Raw genomic sequence first — 23,192 nt, 5'->3', positions numbered from 1 at the left:
CACAGCATTTTCATTTACATGTTAAAGCCTCCCCTAGAATCAGGGGGAGGGGGGTCATTGGGGGACAACTGCCAAGTAAGGCCCACGTCAATTTCCAACAATTCACGTCAGTTTTCAATGTTGCCTGCAAATTGCCACGTGCAGCCGCAAACCTGAAATTCCACGTCAATCTACAGTGCCGCATACTGCCGAAAAAAACACTTTTCATGCAGTGTGTGTTCTTTATTACAGGTGTGTGTAATGTTTGGGATGTGCAGCTGATTGTGACTGACACAGCTGCTGCTGTTTTGTTTTATGTAGTTTATTTTCCTTTTAACTTGGAGGCATTAATGTGCATCCAAGTCAGATTTTCTCTACAGGGGACAATAAATCATATCGTATTGTAAGAAGACAAGCTCACATAGAGCTCCACTCACCTGCACCATTCAAAGAATTACTTCTAAGCTAATGAGCATTTCATTAAGTCCAGTAGTTAGTGGAGTTACAGGTGGTGTTCATCACTGATCACTGTGTGGAGGCCACAAGCTCACATCAGTGGATCTGTCCAGATCTTTGTTGGATTTAAGAAAGTTTACCCTCCAACATTGCCTGGACATGTCAAACACATTGATTAGCTCAAACCCGTAATGTCTTGTTTCTCTTTGTCAGTCAGAAGAATCACTTTCCTGCTGCTGAAGATGTGAATCAGACTTCAGACTTCACTGTTGTGAAACTCAACAACTACAGAAACAAACCTGAATGAAATGTTCTGAAGACAAACAGGTGAAGAAGGTAAGCCCTCTGATTCTCAGGTAAATAATCATATTAACAAGATTAATAACCAGTTCTTAATTTAGTTATTATGTGAGCATTTTGTAATCATAATCTCACAGTTTATTGGTCAGGAGGAGGTTCTTTGATGTTTATAAGACGGATAAACCTGCTCTTACAACAGCCCCAATCTGAGTCCAATATTCTCTCTGTTGTAGCTCTGTGTTTGGTCTCCACCAGCTCCTGAGGGAGATATCTGTCTCTTTAGCTGCTAAACGCTCCACTATGTTCTGCAGCTAATCGCTCACTGAGTCTGTCTACAGTTTGCTGCTCAGCAGGTCGTGTACATCTTTTTCTATGGAAATTGTGCTGTTAGACTCCTGAGTAATCCTCTGACAGCTGATCAAACTGTGTGCCGTTTGTGTACAAGTAAAAAACATAGCTCACTTACCTCAGTTTAAGCGACGCCACAGTATCAAGAAAACGGTCACATCATGCCAACTGTGAGAGCTTCTGTTGTCTTTGGTTACATTAAAGACATGTTTCAGTCAACAGCCAAGGTTAGATGTTACTTACCGGTCTAAAGGTAAGACCCACTTTACTCACCTACAGCTGTCAGCTGTGTTGGAAAGCCGCGACAAAATGTGTTCTAGCTTAACTTCTTTTTACGTCTCTTCTTTCCTCTGCTTTCCTCGACTTTTCACGAGCTGTTGTTAGAGTTACATTCATAAATTATGTCTCTGGTTTTGCTGAATCTTGAATTAAAAAATGGTGGACGTAAATACGTCACACAAAAGTAGTCACTTGTAACCATCGTGTTGTTCAAATCCCGCTTGTTTGTGCAACACTGTTGGCTTCACGTGCAATTTTGGATACATACAAAGTATTGTTCCGCAAAGGTAACGGTGCTACCACAAGGCATGTGTAAAATATGAAATGGGGGTTCCCACAAGGCACACATTTCAAATGGTATAGCGAGGTTATTAACCATGAGTCTCCAAGAAGTCACTCAGAAGATTCATACGTATATTTGCGTAACCCCTAATGTACGTGAACGTTAGGGATGAAAAGGTATACCGTATTTCAGTATACCATGGTGGTGTAAAGCCACGGTGAGATTTCCAAGCTCACGGTGACGGTAATTGATTAATTATTTTAATATTATGCGGCGCTGCCGGCGCAACTCCACTTACACGAGTAGAGAACTCACAAATGAACATTTCACTTCATGTTCACATTAAGATCAGTGGTGGTCAGTCGTCACTCAGTTTCATTATGATCTAATTTTACAGCTGCAGCAGTAGATTGAAAAAGCGTTTCCTACCTGTGTGCTGCTCAAATGTAGGCCTATATTCCATTTAGTTCAGGACAAGCTGCATGGTCAGCGTCTTTTAGTTGGTTCAGTGACAGTCCAATCAAAAAAGGTAGTTTTGGTTTCACTACATCGCTTTGCAACGCTTTGCAAGGCTTTGTGTACTTGTAGATTAGTTGTTTGTTTGGCGCATGGCAGTGACGTCATGCCAAAGAAAAAAAAGACGAAAGAAAGAAAGCGAGAGATTGAAGGAAAGAAGGAAAAAATACTGTCACCATGAAATACTGCGGTATACTGTACTAACACCGTCACCGTACCGTACTGTAAAATCCCATACCGTTACACTCCTAGTGTACGTGTACTAGGGCTGGGCGATATGGCTGAAAAATGTATCATGATATAAGTGTTTCATATCAGTCGATATCGATAATTATTGATATAGTCGATCCGTTTCCTACCGTAATCACCGATCAGCGCAGCCTCAGTTTGGAGGAGCAGAGAGCCGCTCCAGCCCAGACGTTCAGCTTTGTACTTAGGGCTGTGACGATACACGTATCAAAGCTGAAATCGCGACCCTCAGATCCATGAACCTGTCTCGCGCTGTGAGAAGGCAGAATCACGACACAACTTCCAGTCCAGATCAGCCCTGTTAGCTGTAAGTAACACCACATTAACACCGCAGCGGTCGTTTGCCAATTCTCTGCCGTTGTTCGTTCACACAGAGCGAAACACCGCTGTAAAGACGAACCGCTGCGTAATTCAAACAGAAAGCCGGCGCTGCGGCTCCTAAAGAGACGTGACGGTACACGTCATGATGACGTATGTGTGTTTTCAAGGGGTTTCCTTGGTGTCTCCCCTGTCAATCAAAACCAACAGAGGAAAAGCGAAATTTAACCACGCAAATATAAGATAATAACGATAGTTTGGAGCAGGAAAAAGCCGATAGCCGCCACTCCTAAATGAATGGGGGGGCAGCAGCTAAAGTTTACAAGAAATTGCCAAATTTTAAGATTCATGGCAAACTAAGATGAACAGACTACACACAGACAGCTTTCATTTTAGCGTGTTCTTAACAAGCTGTTAATTGTTAGCTTAACAAGCACTATGATCGTGTAAAATGTGCCGGTGGTAATGTCGCTGTTTATGCTGAAATATGATGCACGTTAATTCTTGTTGAACAAGTGGTACTTATTGCCTCTGCCAAGGAGGTTATGTTTGTTGACTTTCAACTCGTGAAGGTTTTATTGCTCTTAAAGTAACGTGTGTTGCGTTCTCCACCTGGTCACTTCTCTCCTCTCTCTGCCGCTGCACACAGCAGCAGAGAGAGGACCAGCCCCGCCCCCCAGTGATCAGAGAGACAGCGAGCAGGGCAGGAAGAAACAGTTTATGGTGCTGTGGAAAAAAACTGCAGCCATCGGCTACTATCAGAGCCAAGTTCCGCTGATTCCGATATATATAAATGATATACTTATAAAACATCCTATCGGTGCAGATTTATTGGCCAAAACGATTAATCGGTCGACCTCTAATTCATACACATACACCGGTCAGCGTCAACTGGCGGCCCGCGGGCCAAATCCGGCCCGCCAGAGATGTCCATCCGGCCCGCAGAATAATACTTCTGAAAATCAGCGCGCGTCATAACCTGCTATCAATCGCAAATTTAATCTCATAGAACAGTTTAGAAGAACAACGCGTGAAAAGGCTTATACAGCAAACTTACCGTTAAGTTTAACAGATGTTCTGTGCAATTGGTAGAGTGATGAACAGGCACCTCACATGGCTTAATATAACTGTATAAACATTTGACGAATATAGTCATCCGTCTTCTAATACTCGGTCATGCTGCACTCTGCAAACTCTACGTTTTTGCCAATTCACAACCAAATATCTTAGGAACAAAACAGGGGCACACAGCAACAATCAGACATGTACACAAGGCATCAAATCGAAACACATCACAACAACAACAGTCGGAAAAACGCAAAACAATCACTCCCATGAGTCTTTGCGCCCTCAGCGCTTCGCGTCGGCAAACGAGACTCCTCTGATCATTACAATATTTTATTGTTTCACATGCTCATTTTTCTCAAATGTCAAAATTGTCCTTGCTTGGGCTTTGAGCACAGCTGCGGTGTCTCAATAACAACCATCAACATAACAGAGTAATCGCAAGCCTTGCACATCAGCAAACAGTTCTCATGACAAATAAAAGTGACAGGCCTCAGTTAAATGTTACTTTTTACATCAAATTAAAGTAGCCTGTGATCCAACAAATCAATACAAAACCAATACAATATTTGCCCGTGGTGTAGTGCCAATCAGGCAATATAAGACAACTATATAATAATTAACTCAATGTAAATTCGCAAAGTTAGAGACAAGAGAGACCATGAAAGCAGCAAACCCTGTGAAATGATGTGTGGTCAATATGACTGTTTATGGTCGAAATAGGTAAAACACATCATATTTTCTTTGGTTGTTTTTTTTGTGTGTGTGTAATTTATATTTAAAAAAATAGTCTAAATATAAAATACAGACACTTTTAGAAAAAGTCATGTAACAGCAATATTGCATTTTTTCATTCAACACAGTTATTGCACATATAAATTTGAAAACTGTCAAAAAGAGTTTTTTAAATACTTGACCGTAATGTTTGATAATATTATAGAAGATAATAATTAAAGAATTTACCCTCAAGGCCGTGCTTTAACGTCATTTGAGCACGACAGTGATGCGGTCATGAGCACTGAAGTGCTACAACTAATACCAACACAAATAAGATGAAAATCAAAATATATCCATGTTGATGGACAATTTGCTCTCAAATTTGAAAGTTTTTGCGAGTGTGCGTCGCGTTTCCATGGAAACACATGGGGTCTGACTAATAACTGAAACAAAATCAGTCACGTCAGTTGACTCATATGTGTAATGGAACGTAATTTACCACTCCATCAAATAATCCAACCCTTAGTAACGACCTAGCAACAGAAAGGATTTTCTAGTCACAGAAGAGTGAACTCTGAGCTGACGTTAATGTTTTATCGCGGTCTCGGAATTTCCAGAACTAAATCAATACTGCACAGATAAACAGAAAAGGCTTATTTTTATCGCCCAAGTTATAACAAAGATGTTGATTTTTTTTTCTTTTATATTTCTTATAAAACGTTTTGACCGCGGCCACAATAGTGTCTCTCGCACTGAAGGGAAAATAAATAATAGCCGGGGCATTTGTTTCAGTCACTGAACAGACCAGGCATTTATTTGGGACAGGTGTTTAATTCCTCCCTCTCAAAAATCCGGGATGAAAATGTCACAAACTTCTCCAGCTTCTCGGTGAATTCTCTGGCATCCTTCTGCCAGGGAAGTTGTTGCGGTGGAGGAAACGATTCAGCCGACCAGCATTCACAGATAATTCCACATCTCTGCTGTCACTCACAGTGGCGGACATTTGTTTCTCCATCACCCTGATCATTTTGCGGGACACTCTCTCGTGGCGTGCCCGTTTGCTGATAACTCATCCCCCGCATGTTTATCTCAGGCTCCTTCCTTCTTCAGCTCCGTGTCTTTTTTTTATCGCCAATCTCTCACTCTCTTGGGGTTGACAGAGAAACGTCTAGCGGCTGCTTCTCCCGACTTTTCTTCTGCATATTTTATGGCAAAAAGTTTGAATTTCAAGCCGTACTTTTAATTTTTTTTGCTTCAGCTCTGACAGTTACTATGTTGCCATGGAGATGGATACTATTGCCACAGACTTGGCGGAGTAATATTTTGAGTAATGAGTCAGGCGTGCTGTCATGCTGATTTGAGCACAGTCTAAATGTCTTGTTGACCAATCAGATTGCTTGGTCGGAACTACTTGTTGTATAATATTAAATAATATTATAAAATTGTAAGGGTTTGTTAACACTGACAGAGGCTAAAAAATAACGAAAATTGATATATTGAATAATAACATACTACTTAGGACACAATTCTTATTTTATTTTATTTTATGAGCATCCGGCCCTTACAGTGTGCGCAGAGAAAAATTCTGGCCCTTGGACAAATATAGTTGATGACCCCTGACATACACTATACTGCCAAAAGTATTTGCTCACCTGCTTTGACTTGCATATGGAGTTAAGTGACATCCCATTCTTAATCCACAGTGTTTAATGGGACGTCGGTCCCTTTGCAGCTTTAACAGCTTCAACTCTTCTGAAGGCTTTCCACAGGGTTTAGGAGTGTTTATGGGAATTTTCTTCCAGATGCGCATTTGTGAGGTCACACACTGATGTTGGGCGGGAAGGCCTGGCTCTCAGTCTGAGCTCTTATTCATCCCAAAGGTGTTCTATCAGGTTGAGGTCAGGACTCTGTGCAGGCCAGTCAAGTTCATCCACACCAAACTCTCTCCTCATGTCTTTATGGAGCTGCTTTGTGCACTGGTGCACAGTCATGTTGGAACAGGAAGGGTCCATCCCCAAACTGTTCCCACATAGTTGTGAGCTGGAATTGTCCAACATCTCTTGGTATGCTGAAGCATTCAGAGTTCCTTTCACTGGAACTAAGGGGCCAAGCCCAGCTCCTGAAGAACAACCCCACACCAGAATCTCCCTCGTCCATCAGATTGTCAGATGGAGAAGCGTGATTCGGTACTCCTGAGAAGGTGTCTCCACTGCTCTAGAGTACAGTGGCGGCGTCTTTACACCACTACATCCTACGCTTTGCATTGCACTTGCTGATGTACGGCTTGGATAAGGGCTGCACAAAAAATCGTTAAAAAATCGCGATCTCGATTCACACATACACCTGATCTCATTTCCACACATGGCGATTCTGAAGCATTTTATGTCTCGAGCTGAATCACAAACAAATGCTCCTATTTTCCTCCTGGATTTTTTGAAGCGCCCCCAAATGCAGCACTGCCGCTGCCTCCTCCCTCAACCTATGGTAAATCGTCTTTACAACACGTGATTCAGTGGAGGGAGCCCGCCTGCAGTTTAGTGTTTGGAAGGAGTGAGTGAGAAGCCGTTTTTAGACAGTGCAGCAAGCCGCCAATCTGCCCGTCCTTTTGGCGGCTAGGTCCGCGGTTTTAGACAGAGGGCGGCAAATTGAGGGTCTGTTTTGGTCCGCCGATCCACCTCGCCTGCTAGATGGAAACTGGACAGCAGCTGAGATCCAGGAGATGCTCCTGGATCTCTAGCTTGTTGTTGTAGCGCAAGCTAGGAGCGGTAGCTACTTTCAAATTAAAAGCACCCCGCTAAGAACCCAGTTCTAAACTCCAATGGCAATGTAAAGCTGTTATTTTGAAGACAAATTCGTTGTTAATTGTTCACAGCCCAACTTCAGGCTTCACGTCACGTCATATGTTTACGCCGACCCCAGAGGCGGCTTTTGGAATAGATAGATAGATAGATAGATAGATAGATAGATAGATAGATAGATAGATAGATAGATAGATAGATAGGAAGGAGGAATATTACGCCTCCGTTTTATAAAGCTGATCACAGCAGCTATCACATATCACCTAGCCAAGGATATGGCCACAATAAACACTGTACAACATGAGGATTAAAGGATGCCCTAATTTATTTATTTTTTTTTTGTAAAAATCATTTCTCATCCAATGATAGAACTTCAACAAAACATACAAAAAAAAAAAAATTGTAGTATGGCAGAGGCATAGTAGTATGCCTCTGTTCATCAGTGCAATAAACATTTTGTGAAAAAAATCGGGCCAGAGAATCGTGATCTCAATTCTAAGCAAAAAAATTGTGATTCACATTTTTTCCAGAATCGTGCAGCCCTAGCTTGGATGCAGCTGCTCGGCCATGGAAACCCATTCCATGAAGCTCTCTACACTGTTCTGGACCTGATCTGAAGGACACATGAAGTTTTGAGTTCTGTAGCGATTGACTCTGCAGAAAGTTGGAGACCTCTGCGCACTCTGCGCATATCGCTTCCACTTTGCTGCAACACCACTGACAGTTGACTGTGGAATATTTAGTAGTGAGGAAACTTCACGACTGGATTTGTTACACAGGTGCAGGGTTCTAAATTAACACCCGCCAACTCGCCAAATGCGGGTTAAAAATCATTTTGGCGGGTGTTAATAAAAACTTACTAGCCAGTTTGGCTGGTGATGCATGAGGCAATCATGTCAATCAGAGCCGCTCTACTGTTCTCACTCCCTCGGCAGCAGCGTGGGAATCTCACGGTGGCCCGCACTTTGGCTTTGATGCCCCATGAAAAAAAAATCATCGTACAGCCACAGTGGCCTCTGTGCCCGTGGCCGGACAGCGTAATGTTCTTATCGTGAATTACAGCCACCTGAGTGCACAGTACTCATTCATAGTAACTTCAGTGAGTCCGCGGTTCGCGCAGGTGGAGTCTCATCATCACGATGATCTCACGTGAAAGCCTCTCAAACAGCAGCAGCGTCTCAAAACACAAGAACGAAACTTACAGCACAGCGAGCGAGCTCAGCCGGTTTGACATGATACGTAACTGACTTATGTGGTAAGATTTAGTTCAGTATAGTTGGAAATATATTCACAGATTCAAACTTACCGGATCAATAACTCATAAGTGAAATCTGGTTAAAACACAAACGACGGCTCTTTCCTACCATATTAAGGTAGACAACAAGCTACAACCGTATTTTTATCTAAACGAGCGTCTGGACATTAACTCTGGTCTGTATGGTCAGCCAGCTGTGAGACGAGGGCGCAGGGACCGTCTACAAAGTGCAACACCGAAAAGAGAAACTACTCAAAATATTCAATAACTTCACTATCATTCACTGTAGTGTCACCAGAATCACTCCACACATCAGTGGTCTCCTGCTGGTCATTATATAATTTTTTGTTTGGAAAAAATGTGCTTTGGCATAATTTGGGGGAATTTCTATTGTGAGAAATATTCAGTAACACTAATATTCAGTGTAGTATCACAAAAATCACCTAACCCTACATTAAAAAACTGTTTTCTAATGTAACATTAACTTGAGAGTAGTATTAAAGAATATTTTAATACATAATCCATGTCTTATTATAATTAAGGATGTTATGGTATCAATCTGAAAGGCAAATCATCAAATTTTACTTAATGGCCTTTGTGCCCTGTCATGTGGCCTTGGTGCCCCTGGAAAAGAAGTGAAGGCCAAATGGCCTTGCCCCTAAAATGACGAAATTCCAACCCTGCTGGGCAGTACTGACTACATTTCCTATGAACTCTGGCGTGATGCTACGTGATGACGTATAAGACGCCCATTGGCTGCGCGCAGGCAGTGCAACCAACCAGCACGAGAAACCATGGAAACAGAAAACACAAAGAAGAAGAAAAAGAAAAAGAATGAATGAATGGAGCAGAAACTATCAAAAGAAGGGAGGGAGCTAGCTGAAGTAAATTAAAAAATAGCCTAAACTTAAGCTAAATGCAGCAGTGGTTGGTTGGACAGACGTCTGGGGGCGTGAAGAGGAAGGAGGCAGGGGATGAAATTGAGAATATCAACAACAATGCGTGCAAAACGGAAAAAACTGGTGGGAACTAATAATTTTAAAGTCGAGGCTGTAAAGGACCATGAGAAAAAAGTTGGCTAGTGGAAATTCTGATTGGCTGGTAACTTTAGAAAGTTAAATCATCAAATTTTGCTGGTAACTTTAGAAAGTTACCAGCCAAATTGGCTGGTAATCAAAAAAGTTAATTTAGAACCCTGCACAGGTGGCATCCTATCACAGTACCACACTTGAGTTTACTGAGCTCCTGAGAGCGACACATTCTTTTACACGTTTGGAGAAACCGTCTGCATGCTGAGGTGCTGCTTTTATACACTTGTGGCCATAGAAGTGATTGGAACACCTGATTTGAATTATTTGGATGGATGAGTGAATACTTTCTGCAGTATAGTATGTGTGTTTGTTGACACAAACTGGTTTTAGTAACCTAAAATAATTAACTGAAGTCTAACGGTGAAATCACTGCCTTGCTGACATTAACTGGACAACAACAACATACTAAAGCGCTTTGAACTGAGGAAACACTCTGTGTGAGGAGGGATTGGTTAACAAGTACTTGGTGTATTATGTCTTCAAGCACATGAAGGTTTTAATCATGAGACTGATCTGAATGTTGTCTTCCCTGTCCAGGACCACCAGAATATAAAGGTTCTTATTGCCTCTTTAAAAGAGATTTTAAATACCAGTCTTTTACTTGTAGTGGAGTATTTCTACATTATTGTTAGAGAAGTGAAAGATCTGAGTCTTTGTAGAAGAACATCATGACTCAGGTGTCTGTGAACATTTTGTAAAACTACTTTATTTACTTGAAAAATACTTACTTTGACCTAAATCTACGACGAGGAGTCTTTAATCTGGTTATAAAGCTGTATAAATGCATTAGCATTAGCTACCTTGGTAGCTTCAGCTCCACCTCCTCCTCCATCTTTGATTACCCGGGAATCAGGCAGACTCAAGTACTGCCAAGATGGCGACGGCTGCTGCCACCTTCAGAAACCTGTGGGTGAACAAGCTGCATGGTCAGCGTCTTTTAGTTGGTTCAGTGACAGTCCAATCAAAAAAGGTAGTTTTGGTTTCACTACATTGCTTTGCAACGCTTTGCAAGGCTTTGTTTACTTGTAGATTAGTCGTTTGTTTGGCGCATGGCAGTGACGTCATGCCAAAGAAAAAAAAAGGCGAAAGAAAGAAAGCGACGTGTGTGTGTTTTCAAGGGGTTTCCCCGGTGTCTCCCCTGTCAATCAAAACCGACTGAGACTGTCTTCCGGGGTAAGGTTCACTGAAGTCCCGGTCCGGAGAGCCCACCGCCGCAGGGATTTTTTTTTTCATCAGAAACACTCGTTGAGGTAAAGTTTTTTTGCCGAAATGTGACGAGGAGTGACGAGGAGTCTGTAGGACGGGCGGGAGGAAGGACGCTTCTCCACGTACAGCTGCGGTATTTTTCCTTGTTGCCAAAGACAGTTACAGCTACTACGTTACCTTAGATTGGTTCTGTAACGTTGCTTTGTGGGACATTTCTCTGTATTAAATTGAGTGAGGGATCTGTGCAGTTAACGGACCATCAGATAGACATGCCCTCCACAATACTATCAGACAAGTATCATATACAGAAGTTATTGAAATGTTACATAAATAAAATGTTTAATTTAGAAAGACAAAAAAGAATCGAGGTTTGTATTGAACCGTGGGTCAAAAATCGTGATACAAACCGAATCGTGAGTTTGGTGTATCGTTACGGTCCTATTTGTACTGCAGTGAACGGGGTCCAGAGGAAAAGCGAAATTTAACCACCTAAAACAAGGCTCACCTAAAAAAATCTATATCAGTTCAAGTGTACGATTATATAGAGAAAATTCACTCCACTACATTTTCTCAACTGTAGAACCTCTCTATCTGATATGGAGGTTCTACAGTCTGTGTCTGAAGTTAAGTTTCGTGTTGATCGAAAGTAAACAGAGTTGTGTACATAAACCTCTCGTCCAGCAACTGGGCCTCACACTGTACGTGACGTAGTGTTTTACAATGTAAATCTTACAGCACATAAAAAGTAGAGATGTCCTGATCAGGTTTTCTTTACTCCGATCCTGATCCAAGTCCTTTGATATTTAGTATCTGCCGATAATGAGTCCCGATCTGATACTTGGCCTTAACTAATATTTTCCTGGATAATACAGCTGCATGAAGAAAAAAGGACCTGCATCCAAGCTGTTCCTTTTTTTTTTGGGCCTTTTTATGGCTTTATTGATACTACAGCTGAAGAGGCTGACAGGAAACAGGGTGAGAGAAAGGGGGAGTGACAAGTAGCAAAGGGACCCAGGCCGGGAATCGAACCCGGGACCGCTGCAGCGAGGACACAGACTCTGCACATGGGACGCTGCTCTACCAACTGAGCTAAATGGCTCCCCATCCAAGCTGTTTAATAGGTTTTTTTATTTAGTTGAAACAAAGTCTATACTTTCATATGGCTCTTCTTTATTCTGCATATTCTGTGACAACACCTTCCTTGTGTTAGCAGGTGAGTCTGTGACGCTGCACTGTGACAGCAGACACTAGCCGTTTTTAAACCGCCTCTCCGCATTATCTCCGGAGCGGTGGTTCGGCAATTCTCCGCCGATGGTGATTCACACAGAGCGAAGCATCTCGGCCTTCATTATACTGTAATATTTATACTTATGTCATAGGCTACTTAGGGAATTTCATTTTTTTTCTCTGGTCATAAAGCTTTCACACAGCCATCATGAACTCCCCTGCATGGGCTTGGAATGAAGAGTCGTCTAATATTGTAAAGAAATGCCATTTTTATGATTTGTTTCAAGCAAGAATGAAATTTTGATTTCAGAGGTGGGGGGAGACACAAGTATTTTTAATAAAACTCCAACTCTTTCAGTTCTCTGTGTTTTCTAGTAGTTCTTCTAGTTCTATCGCTACTTTCAAGTTTACTGTTCCTTTTTTTGGTTTGACTGGTTGTGAAGCATGTAGCAAAACATTATCACCCAATTCTGTGTTTCACCTTGTTAGTCATCTTCACTCCAACTCAAACTTAGTTTCACAATTCTCATGAGTTTGGATGTATAAAATCACATTTGTAATCCGAGGTTTTACTAAAATGTTGTTGTTTTTTTAAACAGTTGCAGCATTTCAACATAAAAATAATGCATGAAAATAAGTGCATCTCTTTGGCATTAAATATAAGCTTTTTTAAAGTCTTTGCATTGTTGAGGCTCTACAGTTGTTATAATAATAATAATAATAATAATAATAATAATAATACCAATAATGATAATATTACATTTTATGGGAGCCAGTGAAGGTGTTGCAGGATGGCTGTAACGCATTTCTTTGAGTACCGTAAATGACCAAATAGCCGCGTTTCAATTAACCACAGGGTCCCTTTAAACGCTGGGTGCAGGTGTATATTTAAAAAAAATAACCACCAGTTCCAAATAAATGTCGGTTCTAATTTATTTATTTATTTTTTAAATCAAGGAAGAAGACGTGACCACTGACACTGCACATTTTTTCTTCTTCGTCTTTTTCACGTGTTATGCTGCTTTCTGTCTCACACTGATGATGATCATGGCTCCGGTGCTGCAACAAAATAAAAAGTACCACTTGAATTAAAATTTTTTCTGTCTTAAAACATGCAGAGGAAAACTTGAGAGAAGCAGCTGCTAGAAGTTTCTCTGTCGATCCCAAGAGAGTGAGAGATGGGCGAAAAAATCAAACTGAGCTTCAGCGTCTGTCCGAGGAGGACAGCAACAGGTCCAGGCTGCCTGCTGGAGGGAAGAAGAAGGCTGCGAGGAGCCTGAGATAAACATGTGGGAATGAGTTATCAGCAAACGGGCACACCACAAGAGAGTGTCCCGCAAAATGATCAGGGCGATGGAGAATCAAATGTCTGCCACCGTGAGTGACAGCAGAGATGAGGAGTTTGAATCATTTCCTCCGCCGCAACAACTTCACTGGCAGAAGATGCACAACCCTAACCCTATTGAATTAAACGCCTGGTCTGTTAAGTGATTGAAACAAATAAACGCCCCGGCCATATTTGGTAATTTGCATCCTGGCTGCACCTAATTACCAAACACACACGCAATAACGCACGCACATACGCACATGGACACCAATTCAAAGGTTTATGTAAATGAAACCTCTGATAGTACAATCCTTCAAGCGGACGTGACCCAGGTAGAACAGACGCCCAACTTACAGTGGCAGATTAATAAGGACTCCTGGGCAACTAGCAGACTGGTGTGCAAGCAAGATGGAGTGACAGCGGGGATGGCCAATCACACAAGAAACGGCAGAGCCAATCGAGGAGCTTGTGGGCGGGTCTAAACTCAGGGAGACGGGCTCCGGCTTGAACGGCCGTTTTCCGCTTGGTCCTAGTGCTTGACGCGTCTCAGTTGAATATAGCGTAACATGGTTTTTGAACAGTAAAAACTGCAGGAGACCAAAACAGCCTTTCGAAAAAGTGCAGGGGACATGTCCCCTGTGTCCCCCCCCCAAAATTACGTCTGTGGTTTCAAGAGAGGAGTTATCTAAGTCCTGCACGGGTTAAAAATAAAGTACTGTGTCAGACACAGATGCAGATCGGGTCAGAACTCCCATTCCCCACGCTGGCTTACTTTCACTTTTAAAAATTGCGTCCGTCCAATTTTCCTTCGGCCGTCGGTATCAATTCATAGTGGGTCGGCTCAGGTACAGAATGTAATTTGTGCTTCTGTCGGAAAACAGGTCGGATGTGGTCGGACTCTGCTTAAGTGACCATTTTAATCTTCTAGTTAATTATCAAGCTAAATATCCAACATGCTAGTTGACGTCAAAGACTGCGGTGGAAGACGACGGTAAAATATTTCCTTTCTCGAACACTGGATTTATTTATGCCTGAATTTTTAAGGTGTGGCAGCTTTTATTTTGCCGTGGCGGTGCGCCACAGTCAATTACATGTAGGGGAAACCCTGACCTGTTTTACATGCCCTGCTTCATGAGACCCACGAAACTAGTGCGCATACCGCACAGTGCGATGAAATGCTGAGGTGGTAGGACATTCAAAAACTCCAGGTGGTGAAGAAAACCATGATCCTCTACCATGGAGATGAGCTGGTTATCCAGAGCGATTAATTCAGTTATCTTCTCTGTAATATTTGTGGCCATGTCACTGTCTCGAGGATATTTCTCTTTCCTTTTGAAGGTATATGCAAGTGTTTGCTGCTTTGGTGTCCTTGCCTGTACTCTAGAGTGAACACGTTGTGTTCTTTGAGTGTTTGTTTTATATATGCCGCATCAAATGAGTAGTATTAATTGCAGCTCCGCAAAACGGTTGTTACATGTCGCCATTGGACTACTTTCGCTTTCTAATTTAAGTCATTTCCACACTGCAGACATTTTATCCTCAGGTTAGCCAAAGTAATGCTATGCTCGTATGTGAAAAAAACCCCCAAAAAACAAGCTTGGGTCCACGTTAAAAATTGCCGATTCCGATCAACGGAATCATCTTACAGATCGGGACATCCATAATAAATAGGACTCAGCGGTCCACAATCTCACAAATCATTGTAGCTCACAAGCATACAATATATGCTTACTTCTTATATCTGCCCAGACACTAAATATAAGCCTCACATGTTTCGCATATCTCTAATCCAGCTTGCTTCCTCAGCGTGGATTAAGGAAGGTTGCAGGGTCCTGAGTTGGCTGTTAAAACAACGTGATTGACATGGGCATAACGAAAATGGACAAAGCTGTCAGAACCATGTGGTCGTTCTCAGCAACTGTACATTGCTGCTTTTCATTATTCAAATTCCCCCTATTATTAGGAAGGTTTTTCCAGTATTCAGACTACAACAGGCTACAATATAAACACTTTATTTTTTATTAACACCAGTATCTGTGACCTCCTCTGCTGTGATCTATAAAATATCATTTTCAAATGGAAGCTTTAAGACAAGACACATATTGAATATGGCAAAGATCACAAACACTCTGCTGCACACACCTCTCTGAGTTAGACAGCAAAGTTGACAGCGCCTCCTCAATTCTTGACTGATTAGTTGGACTCACTGTTTTCGTTATGATTGCAGATGTTAGCGTCAGGTGAAAACTGCCAATGTGATTCATAATTGTTTTAAGTCAGAAGTTACACTCAGCCTGTGTCTTGTCCAGTTCATGTTTCCCAGCAAGTTCTGAAGTCTGACACAAGCCAAGATACCTGCTTTCTAAAGACTGGGTGTTTTTTTTGTTTTTTTTTCACTTGCTGCTGATATCTGCCTCCCTCCGACACAACATGATCCTAATGTCCACCCACAATTAATAAAATAATTTCCACACCTCTACTGTACAAGGTGACAGATTACTAACAGTTTGGATATCAGTAGTGTCCCAGAAGTAAAGTAACATACTTCCTGTTTTCTCTAGTCTAGAAAAAGAAATGGACGCTTTAGTGAGCAGAGCGACGGAGGTGACGGAAATTGACCCGAAAACCAGCAGAGAGGCGGCAGCAGTGGAGGTAGCAGCGCTCGGCCGGCCGTTCAGCCCCGGGATGCTGTACGACTGCCGCAGTGATTCTCTTGTTCCTGGTAAGGATTCACAAGTAAAGGTTCCTAAATGTGGCTCAATTAAAATACGTGTTTGTAAGTTCTAAGTAGTGAATTCCAACTCCTGCTACTGTCTGAAAAGACAAGTTTATCTGAATTTGCAGAAGTTACAAAAAAGGAAAAACAAATACTGTAAATTCATCAATGAAAACTAACCTGTCCAAGCCTTCCTAAAAAATAAAAAGCAGTTTAACTATTTTGATTCTTTTTTGCAGGCATGACACTGTGGGACTGTGATGACCTCGAAAAACATACAAGAGAAAGACCAAAACCTCAGACTGACTTTGAGATAGTTGCATCTGAATCAATTGAGGACAAATCTTCAGCACTAAATGTTGACGCCTCTCTTAAAGCAAGTTTCTTGGGTGGACTGGTTGAGGTCGATGGATCAGCAAAATACCTGAACGATAGTAAGACTTCTAAAAATCAGGCCAGAGTAACACTAAAGTACAAAGCTACCACAAAGGTCCAAGAACTGTCGATGGATCATCTTGGAAGAGGTAATGTGAAGCATCCAGATGTCTTTGATAAAGGGTTAGCTACACATGTAGTCACAGCTGTTCTTTATGGAGCACAAGCCTTCTTTGTCTTTGACCGTGAGGTGTCAGAAAAGGAAGATCATCAAGACATTGAAGGTAACTTGAAGGTGATGATCAAGAAAATTCCCTGTCTTGCTATACAGGGTGAAGGTTCACTGAAAATGGAAGACAAAGACAGAGAAAAGGTTGAGAAATTCTCCTGCAGATTCTTTGGAGACTTTTCACTTCAGAAAATGCCGACATCCTTTCAGGATGCAATACAAGTCTATCAGAGTTTGCCAACATTGCTGGGAGCCAACGGAGAAAACGCCGTACCAGTAAAGGTCTGGCTGTTGCCACTGACATGTTTAGATTCTTCTGCTTCAAAACTCGTCCGTCAGATAAGCGTAGAGTTAGTCCAGGAATCACAGAGAGTCCTGGAGGACTTCAGTGAGCTGGAGATGAGGTGCAATGATGCACTGAAAACCACCACTGCACAGCAGTTCCCACAGATTGGCACAAAGATTAAAACCTTTAAAGAGATGTGCTCTGAGTTCAAGCTGGTATTCCAACAAACCTTGGCAGAGAAACTTCCATCAATCCGAGGAGGAGGAGAAGAAGAAGCTGTGCTCGCAGAGATCCTGAGGAAGAGACATTCTTCTCCTTTCAACAGCAAAGACCTGAACAAGTGGATGGACTGTAAAGAGAGAGAAATTCACACCTTAACGTCTTTCACCAACATGATGAAGAATACTAAGATTGTCTCATCTGAAACAGACCTGTACAAGGAAAGTCTCAGTGCAGATCATACTGTGTGTTTTGTTTTCACCTCACTGGGAAGTGATGAACCGTACCTCTCAACTTTATCAGAGTACTTAGAAGAAACAACCAAACCAGACGAAGCTCGACGGTCTCGTACTCATGATGTAGAGAAGGAACAATGGTACACCTCAAGAGAAGTAACATATAGAAGGAGTAAAGCAAAACTCTTCAGCTACTTCGCAGAGGCCAACAAGGAGAACAAGAACATTAAGTTCTTGGCAGTTGGTTTAACAAACAAGTCACAGAAAGGTTCAAGCATCTACCTTTATAAAGACGGCTTCTCTGTCACTGAGAACTTTGAGCCTCCTTCAAAGCCTAAAACATTAACAGTCAGAGACATAAACCACAACAGTGTGACGCTGAAGATTTCTCCAGCAAAGTTTGGAGCAGAGAACATCACCTCCTACTCTGTTGAGTACTGTGTCAGTGGACAGGATGGATGGAAAGAAAAGACGGCAGCAGAAGCTGAAGAAGTCACAGTGAGCGATCTGAGTCCAAACACAGAGTACAAGTTCAGATGCAGAGCAGTGACCTCAGTAGGTGTTGGACCAGCCAATAAAGTCAGTGGTTCCATTAAAACTTTACCTTGCAGCCCTCCTGGAAAACCTCGAGTTGAACCAAACTCAATAGAGATATCAGTTAGCTGGGACAAACCTGCTGAACTTGGACAAGATGTCCAGATCCTGAGCTACATCGTGGAGTACGCCAAAACAGACAGCAGGGTGGAAGAGGAAGATCTCCAATGGAACCAAAAGATGTCAAAGACTGAAAAGACGATCATTTCAGGGCTTCAGCCAGAGACAGAATATGTCGTCAGGGTCAGATGTGATTGTGGTGAAGCTGGAAGAAGCAAAGAAAGTGTCTATTCTATCTTTGCTGTGTGCCCAAAAGAACGACTTGCTGATGCTGTTAAAAACGAAAGCAGTCTGCTGGAACACAAGTCAGGTCCTCTCCCTCTTTACAAAGTTCCCCTGGAAGAAGAAAGACTGGGTGTTGCAGGTTGCAGGCGTTTTAGTTTTGGGAAAGAGTCTTTTAAACACAATCGCACCATCATGGTTCTTGGAGCAACTGGAGCTGGAAAATCAACTCTCATCAATGTGATGATCAATTACATTCTGGGAGTTGAATGGGAGGATTCATATCGGTTTAAATTAGTTGATGAGGATCCATCAAAATCACAAGCTGAAAGCCAGACTTCTGAAGTCACTGTGTACAAGATCAACCACCAGGAGGACTTTAAAATAGACCACTCACTGACCATTGTTGATACTCCAGGATTTGGAGATACAAGAGGCATAAAGAGAGACATGAAGATCACAGAACAGCTGCGTAATCTATTCACTGATAAGCGTGGTGTCAGTGACATTGATGCTGTGTGTTTCGTAGCTCAGGCTTCTTCAGCTCGACTCACACCAACACAGAAATATGTGTTTGACTCTGCGCTCTCAATCTTTGGCAAAGATGTGGCAGAAAACATCAGAGTTCTGGTGACGTTTGCAGACGGCCAGCTTCCACCAGTTCTAGAGGCGATCACAGCTTCAGGTGTCCCATGTCCTAAATCAGAAGACGGGCTGCCACTTCACTTAAAATTCAATAATTCAGCGTTGTTTGCAGACAATAAATCATCTGCAGCAGGTGGCAGAAGTAAATATGGAGACTTTGATCAGATGTTTTGGGACATGGGGGCCAATAGCATGGAGACGTTCTTTGATGCTTTGAATGTGATAGAAACCAAAAGCTTGACACTGACAAAGGAGGTCCTCAGAGAAAGAAAGCAGCTTGAGAATTCAGTTGAAAATTTGCGGAAGCAGGTTAAACTTGGGTTAGCCCAGCTTGAGGAGATAAAACAGACAAATTTGAAACTGAAAGATCACGAGGCAGAGATCAGCAGGAATGAAAAATTTGAGATTGATGTCACTGTCACGAAGCCTGTTAAAACAGATATTTCTCGTACTGGAAAATACCTCAACTGTCAGCAGTGTCAGTTTACCTGTCACTTTCCCTGTGGAATAGCCGATGATAAAGAGAAAGCACGCTGTTCTGCAATGGGATCAGATGGAAACTGTACTGAGTGTCCCGGCAAATGTCCCTGGAGTGTACATTTTAATCAGAAGTACAAATGGGAGTATCAGGAAGTTAAAGAAAAACAAACGGCAAGAGATCTGAAAGAAAAGTACCTAGAAGCCAAAGATGCTAAGGCATCTGTTCAGGCATTGTGTGACAAACTGAACTCTGTATTTGATCGTGTGCAGGCTGATGTGGGGAAACTGATGAAGAGGTCTGCTAAGCGTTTAAACAGACTCAAAGAGATCGCACTGAAGCCAAATCCTCTCTCCACTCCAGAGTACATTGACCTGCTTATTGAGGCAGAGAAATCTGAGTGTAAACCAGGCTGGCAGCAACGAGTTCAGAACCTGACAGCCGTGAGAGAACGACAAGAGTTAATGGCTGTACTACAGCCCACCAACTGATTTGTGTTCAAACAATCAAGCAAATAACAATACCAACTGCAACAAAACTAATACCAAATAATTAGAATGACTACACTGACTACACTGACTTCACCACCAAATAAGACTGTCAGTGTCTGATGAAGACCAAGATGAGACCGGTTCTGATCCCAACGAACACCAACACAGACCACATGCCACTCCAAGAGAGATTAGAACACACCAGGATCAGTGCCAGGCAAGAAAATGGCATCAGGTCAACTCCATGAATGATCACACGGACAGAGATCTGATTTATACATCACTGAAGTCTTTACTAGCTGAGACATTTCTTCAGTTTTAATGGTGCGACTGGATCAGTAGTTTGAAATCAGCTAGTAGTTAAAATGTAATCTTATGAAGAGCTTCAGGTGTAAATGTAGCAGCAGGTTGATGAAGAGCTTCAGGTGTAAACGTAGCAGCAGGTTGATGAAGAGCTTCAGGTGTAAACGTAGCAGCAGGTCGATGAAGAGCTTCAGGTGTAAACGTAGCAGCAGGTCGATGAAGAGCTTCAGGTGTAAACGTAGCAGCAGGTCGATGAAGAGCTTCAGGTGTAAACGTAGCAGCAGGTTGATGAAGAGCTTCAGGTGTAAACGTAGCAGCAGGTTGATGAAGAGCTTCAGGTGTAAACGTAGCAGCAGGTTGATGAAGAGCTGCTGCAGCCCAGTCATGATGTTCAGCAGGTGTAACGTCGACCACGTTCACCATCTTAATTAATGGTATTTAAAGTAAACAGCAGCCTTCAGCTGTCGTCTGCTCTCACAGTGAAGCTCAGTCACTGTAATGTGTGACGCTGTGAGAAACATGAAGAGAGCAGTTCTGCTGTGATGATGTCAACACACATGTAGAAGGAAATCTGATGGTGAAGAGAACAAATCAAAACATTGACATCATGTTGTGAGAAATGTTGAAGTGCTGAACTAATAGAACAATCTGCTCCAATGCAACCTGATCATCAAAGTCTTTATTTTTGTCTTTTTAACATAAATGTTTGAATGTGTTTCATTGTACCCAGTTTACATAGTTGAGTTTTTACACTGGCTCATCAGCTTCCTGCTTATTTTAACATGTTTATCTACTATTTTCTTTATTATTGGACATTTAAAACCTTTAAGACGATCTGAATAATGTTTCATTTCTCCTCATGCTGATGTGTGCTGACATGTTATTGTCCTGTGGGCTCCCACTGAAAGATGGAGAAATCAATAATCAATAAATGTGATGATTCTAAGTGTTGTCTGTTGTCCTCTGATGTGTCAGTGTCGCCTTCTTTGTCTTCTGCAGCTTCATTTTCTCTTCCAAACTCACAATTTACATCTAAATGTTCCAAGATTTAAGAAAAATGAAATGCAAAGTGAAAATAAATGTGAGCATCAGAACTGGTGCCCCTTCAGAGGGCCCGACCCGGAGGTTGGGAACCACTGGACTAACTAAACTAACTGTATATAAAGTAGTTCAGACGGAGTGATGTAATGTAACTAAGTACTTCCACTCCACTACATTTAGGAGGCAGATATTGTACTTCTTACTCCACTGCATGTATTTGCTTTGCTGTTCACTTTAGTTACTAGTTACTTTACAGATTACAAGTATCACATTTTTACATGAATAGATTTTCTCATCAATAAGATAAAAACAGTGTTTGTGATGATCAGCTGACTCACAGTATACAGTTTATACACACATGTAAATATATGGATCAGTTACTTTACTGATACTTTGATACCTCAGTACATTTAATATCAGATACTTTAAGACTTTTATTTGACTTTTGGGTTCTTACAGCACCGTTCACCTGCAGCAGCTCTGATGATGATAATAATAATATTAATAATAATATTAATAATGTCACACAGAAACAGATATCAGTCAGCAGGAACAGTTTTCTGTGGAACGAGTACTTTAACTTTTGATCCTTTCAGTGTATTTCAGTGAAAGTACTTAATGACTTTGACTTAAATGAACTCGAGGAGGTTTAAGTGGTTCTGAAGCTGTTTAAATGTGATACTGATGCCTCTATATGAGCCACATAAACAAGTGAGAGCATCAGATTGTGTTTGTGTATATTGATGATATTCAGTGTTGATGTTTGTCACCAGGTCACATTCTGACTCATCCAGGTTGAATAAATCATAAAGATAAATGTATGTTTTATTTGACAGGGCCCACCAGGACCAGCTGGATATAAAGGTTCTTGTAGCCTCTTTAAAAGAGATTTGAACTGCCAGTCTTTTACTTGTAATGGAGTATTTTGACATTATTGTCAGTGAAGTGAAAGATGTGAGTCCTTGTTGAAGAACATCATAACTCAGGTGTGTGTGAACATTTAGTCAAACTGTGTTGAACAAAAGGAAAACTGCTGCTGTGTTAGTTTCATGTGTTCCTGTCACATTCTGCCTCTTCAGACTCAGTCGTTGTCGTTCTCCATCCGTCCACCAGATGTCCTCAGACTTTTCCACCTGTCCCCGTCCCCTGACTCCCACGTCCACCTGCATCAGCCCCGCAGGATCTACCTGCTCCATTTACTCTCCTTCATACCACTTCTTCAGCTTCCTGGAACGAGCCAGTCTCCCTCCAAAATATGACTTTATATCCATGATGGATATTCAGGTGAACAAAACTGACACATATAAGCATCTCTCCAATGTGAAGAACTGTCTGTATTCTGTATTACACAACAGTGATGTCACCATTTATGTCCCAAAAAATGAAACTGACAGAATTAACAGATAAACTAATAAATGGTTCAGTAGGTGTTAATTAATTTAAAAAATGCAACTAATAAATCAGTTATATTTCTGTTTAAAGTTGCTTCTGAATATATTTAACTTTTTAAAATTTCCCTCTTGTGATTTTTCATTGTATTATTTTATTGATTTTAAATCTTATTCATGTATTTATTTCGATATTTTCTTTGCTTTGCATTTTGCTAAATAATACATGAATAAATACAAATAAACATGTAAATACATAAATAAATGTGAAAGTTAATATACTGATAAATGAGATGGTTCAGTGGATGTGGAACAAATGGTTTGTTCCTCTTCTTCCTTTAGTGGGTTTGTTCCTTCATGTTGCCCTCCTGGTCTGCTGGTACCAGGGAGAGGTGTGTTCAGAACCCTGCAGCTCTGTATGTCGGAACAAAGAGGCAGAAAACTCAGCTTGTGTTCAGCTCCACTGCAGGATTTATTCTCTCCTGAACACAAAGA

At 41.6% G+C, this 23,192-nt stretch overlaps 1 protein-coding gene across 14 annotated transcripts in view; it reads left to right on the top strand.

Moving 5' to 3' along the window:
* Positions 1-23,192, top strand: part of LOC115572543 (uncharacterized) — a 59,049-nt gene that overhangs the window by 13,244 nt on the left and 22,613 nt on the right. For 6 of the 14 annotated variants that reach the window (XM_030402718.1, XM_030402716.1, XM_030402721.1 and 3 more), the window contains 3 exons: positions 649-771; positions 15,976-16,136; positions 16,370-20,459. In XM_030402718.1, coding sequence (XP_030258578.1) covers positions 15,989-16,136; positions 16,370-19,965 — 3,744 coding nt within the window. In that variant the 5' untranslated portion in view covers positions 649-771; positions 15,976-15,988 and the 3' untranslated portion in view covers positions 19,966-20,459. Of the gene's footprint in view, positions 1-648; positions 772-15,975; positions 16,137-16,369; positions 20,460-22,145; positions 22,754-23,192 lie in introns of those variants that run through there. The other 8 variants (XR_003982098.1, XR_003982096.1, XM_030402717.1 and 5 more) reach the window with 7 other exon arrangements.

This window comes from Sparus aurata, chromosome 21 (genome assembly GCF_900880675.1).
Source record: "Sparus aurata chromosome 21, fSpaAur1.1, whole genome shotgun sequence".
NCBI lineage: Eukaryota > Metazoa > Chordata > Actinopteri > Spariformes > Sparidae > Sparus > Sparus aurata.
The sequence above is the reverse complement of the archived record's forward strand: the minus strand, read 5'-3'. Positions and strand labels throughout refer to the sequence as shown.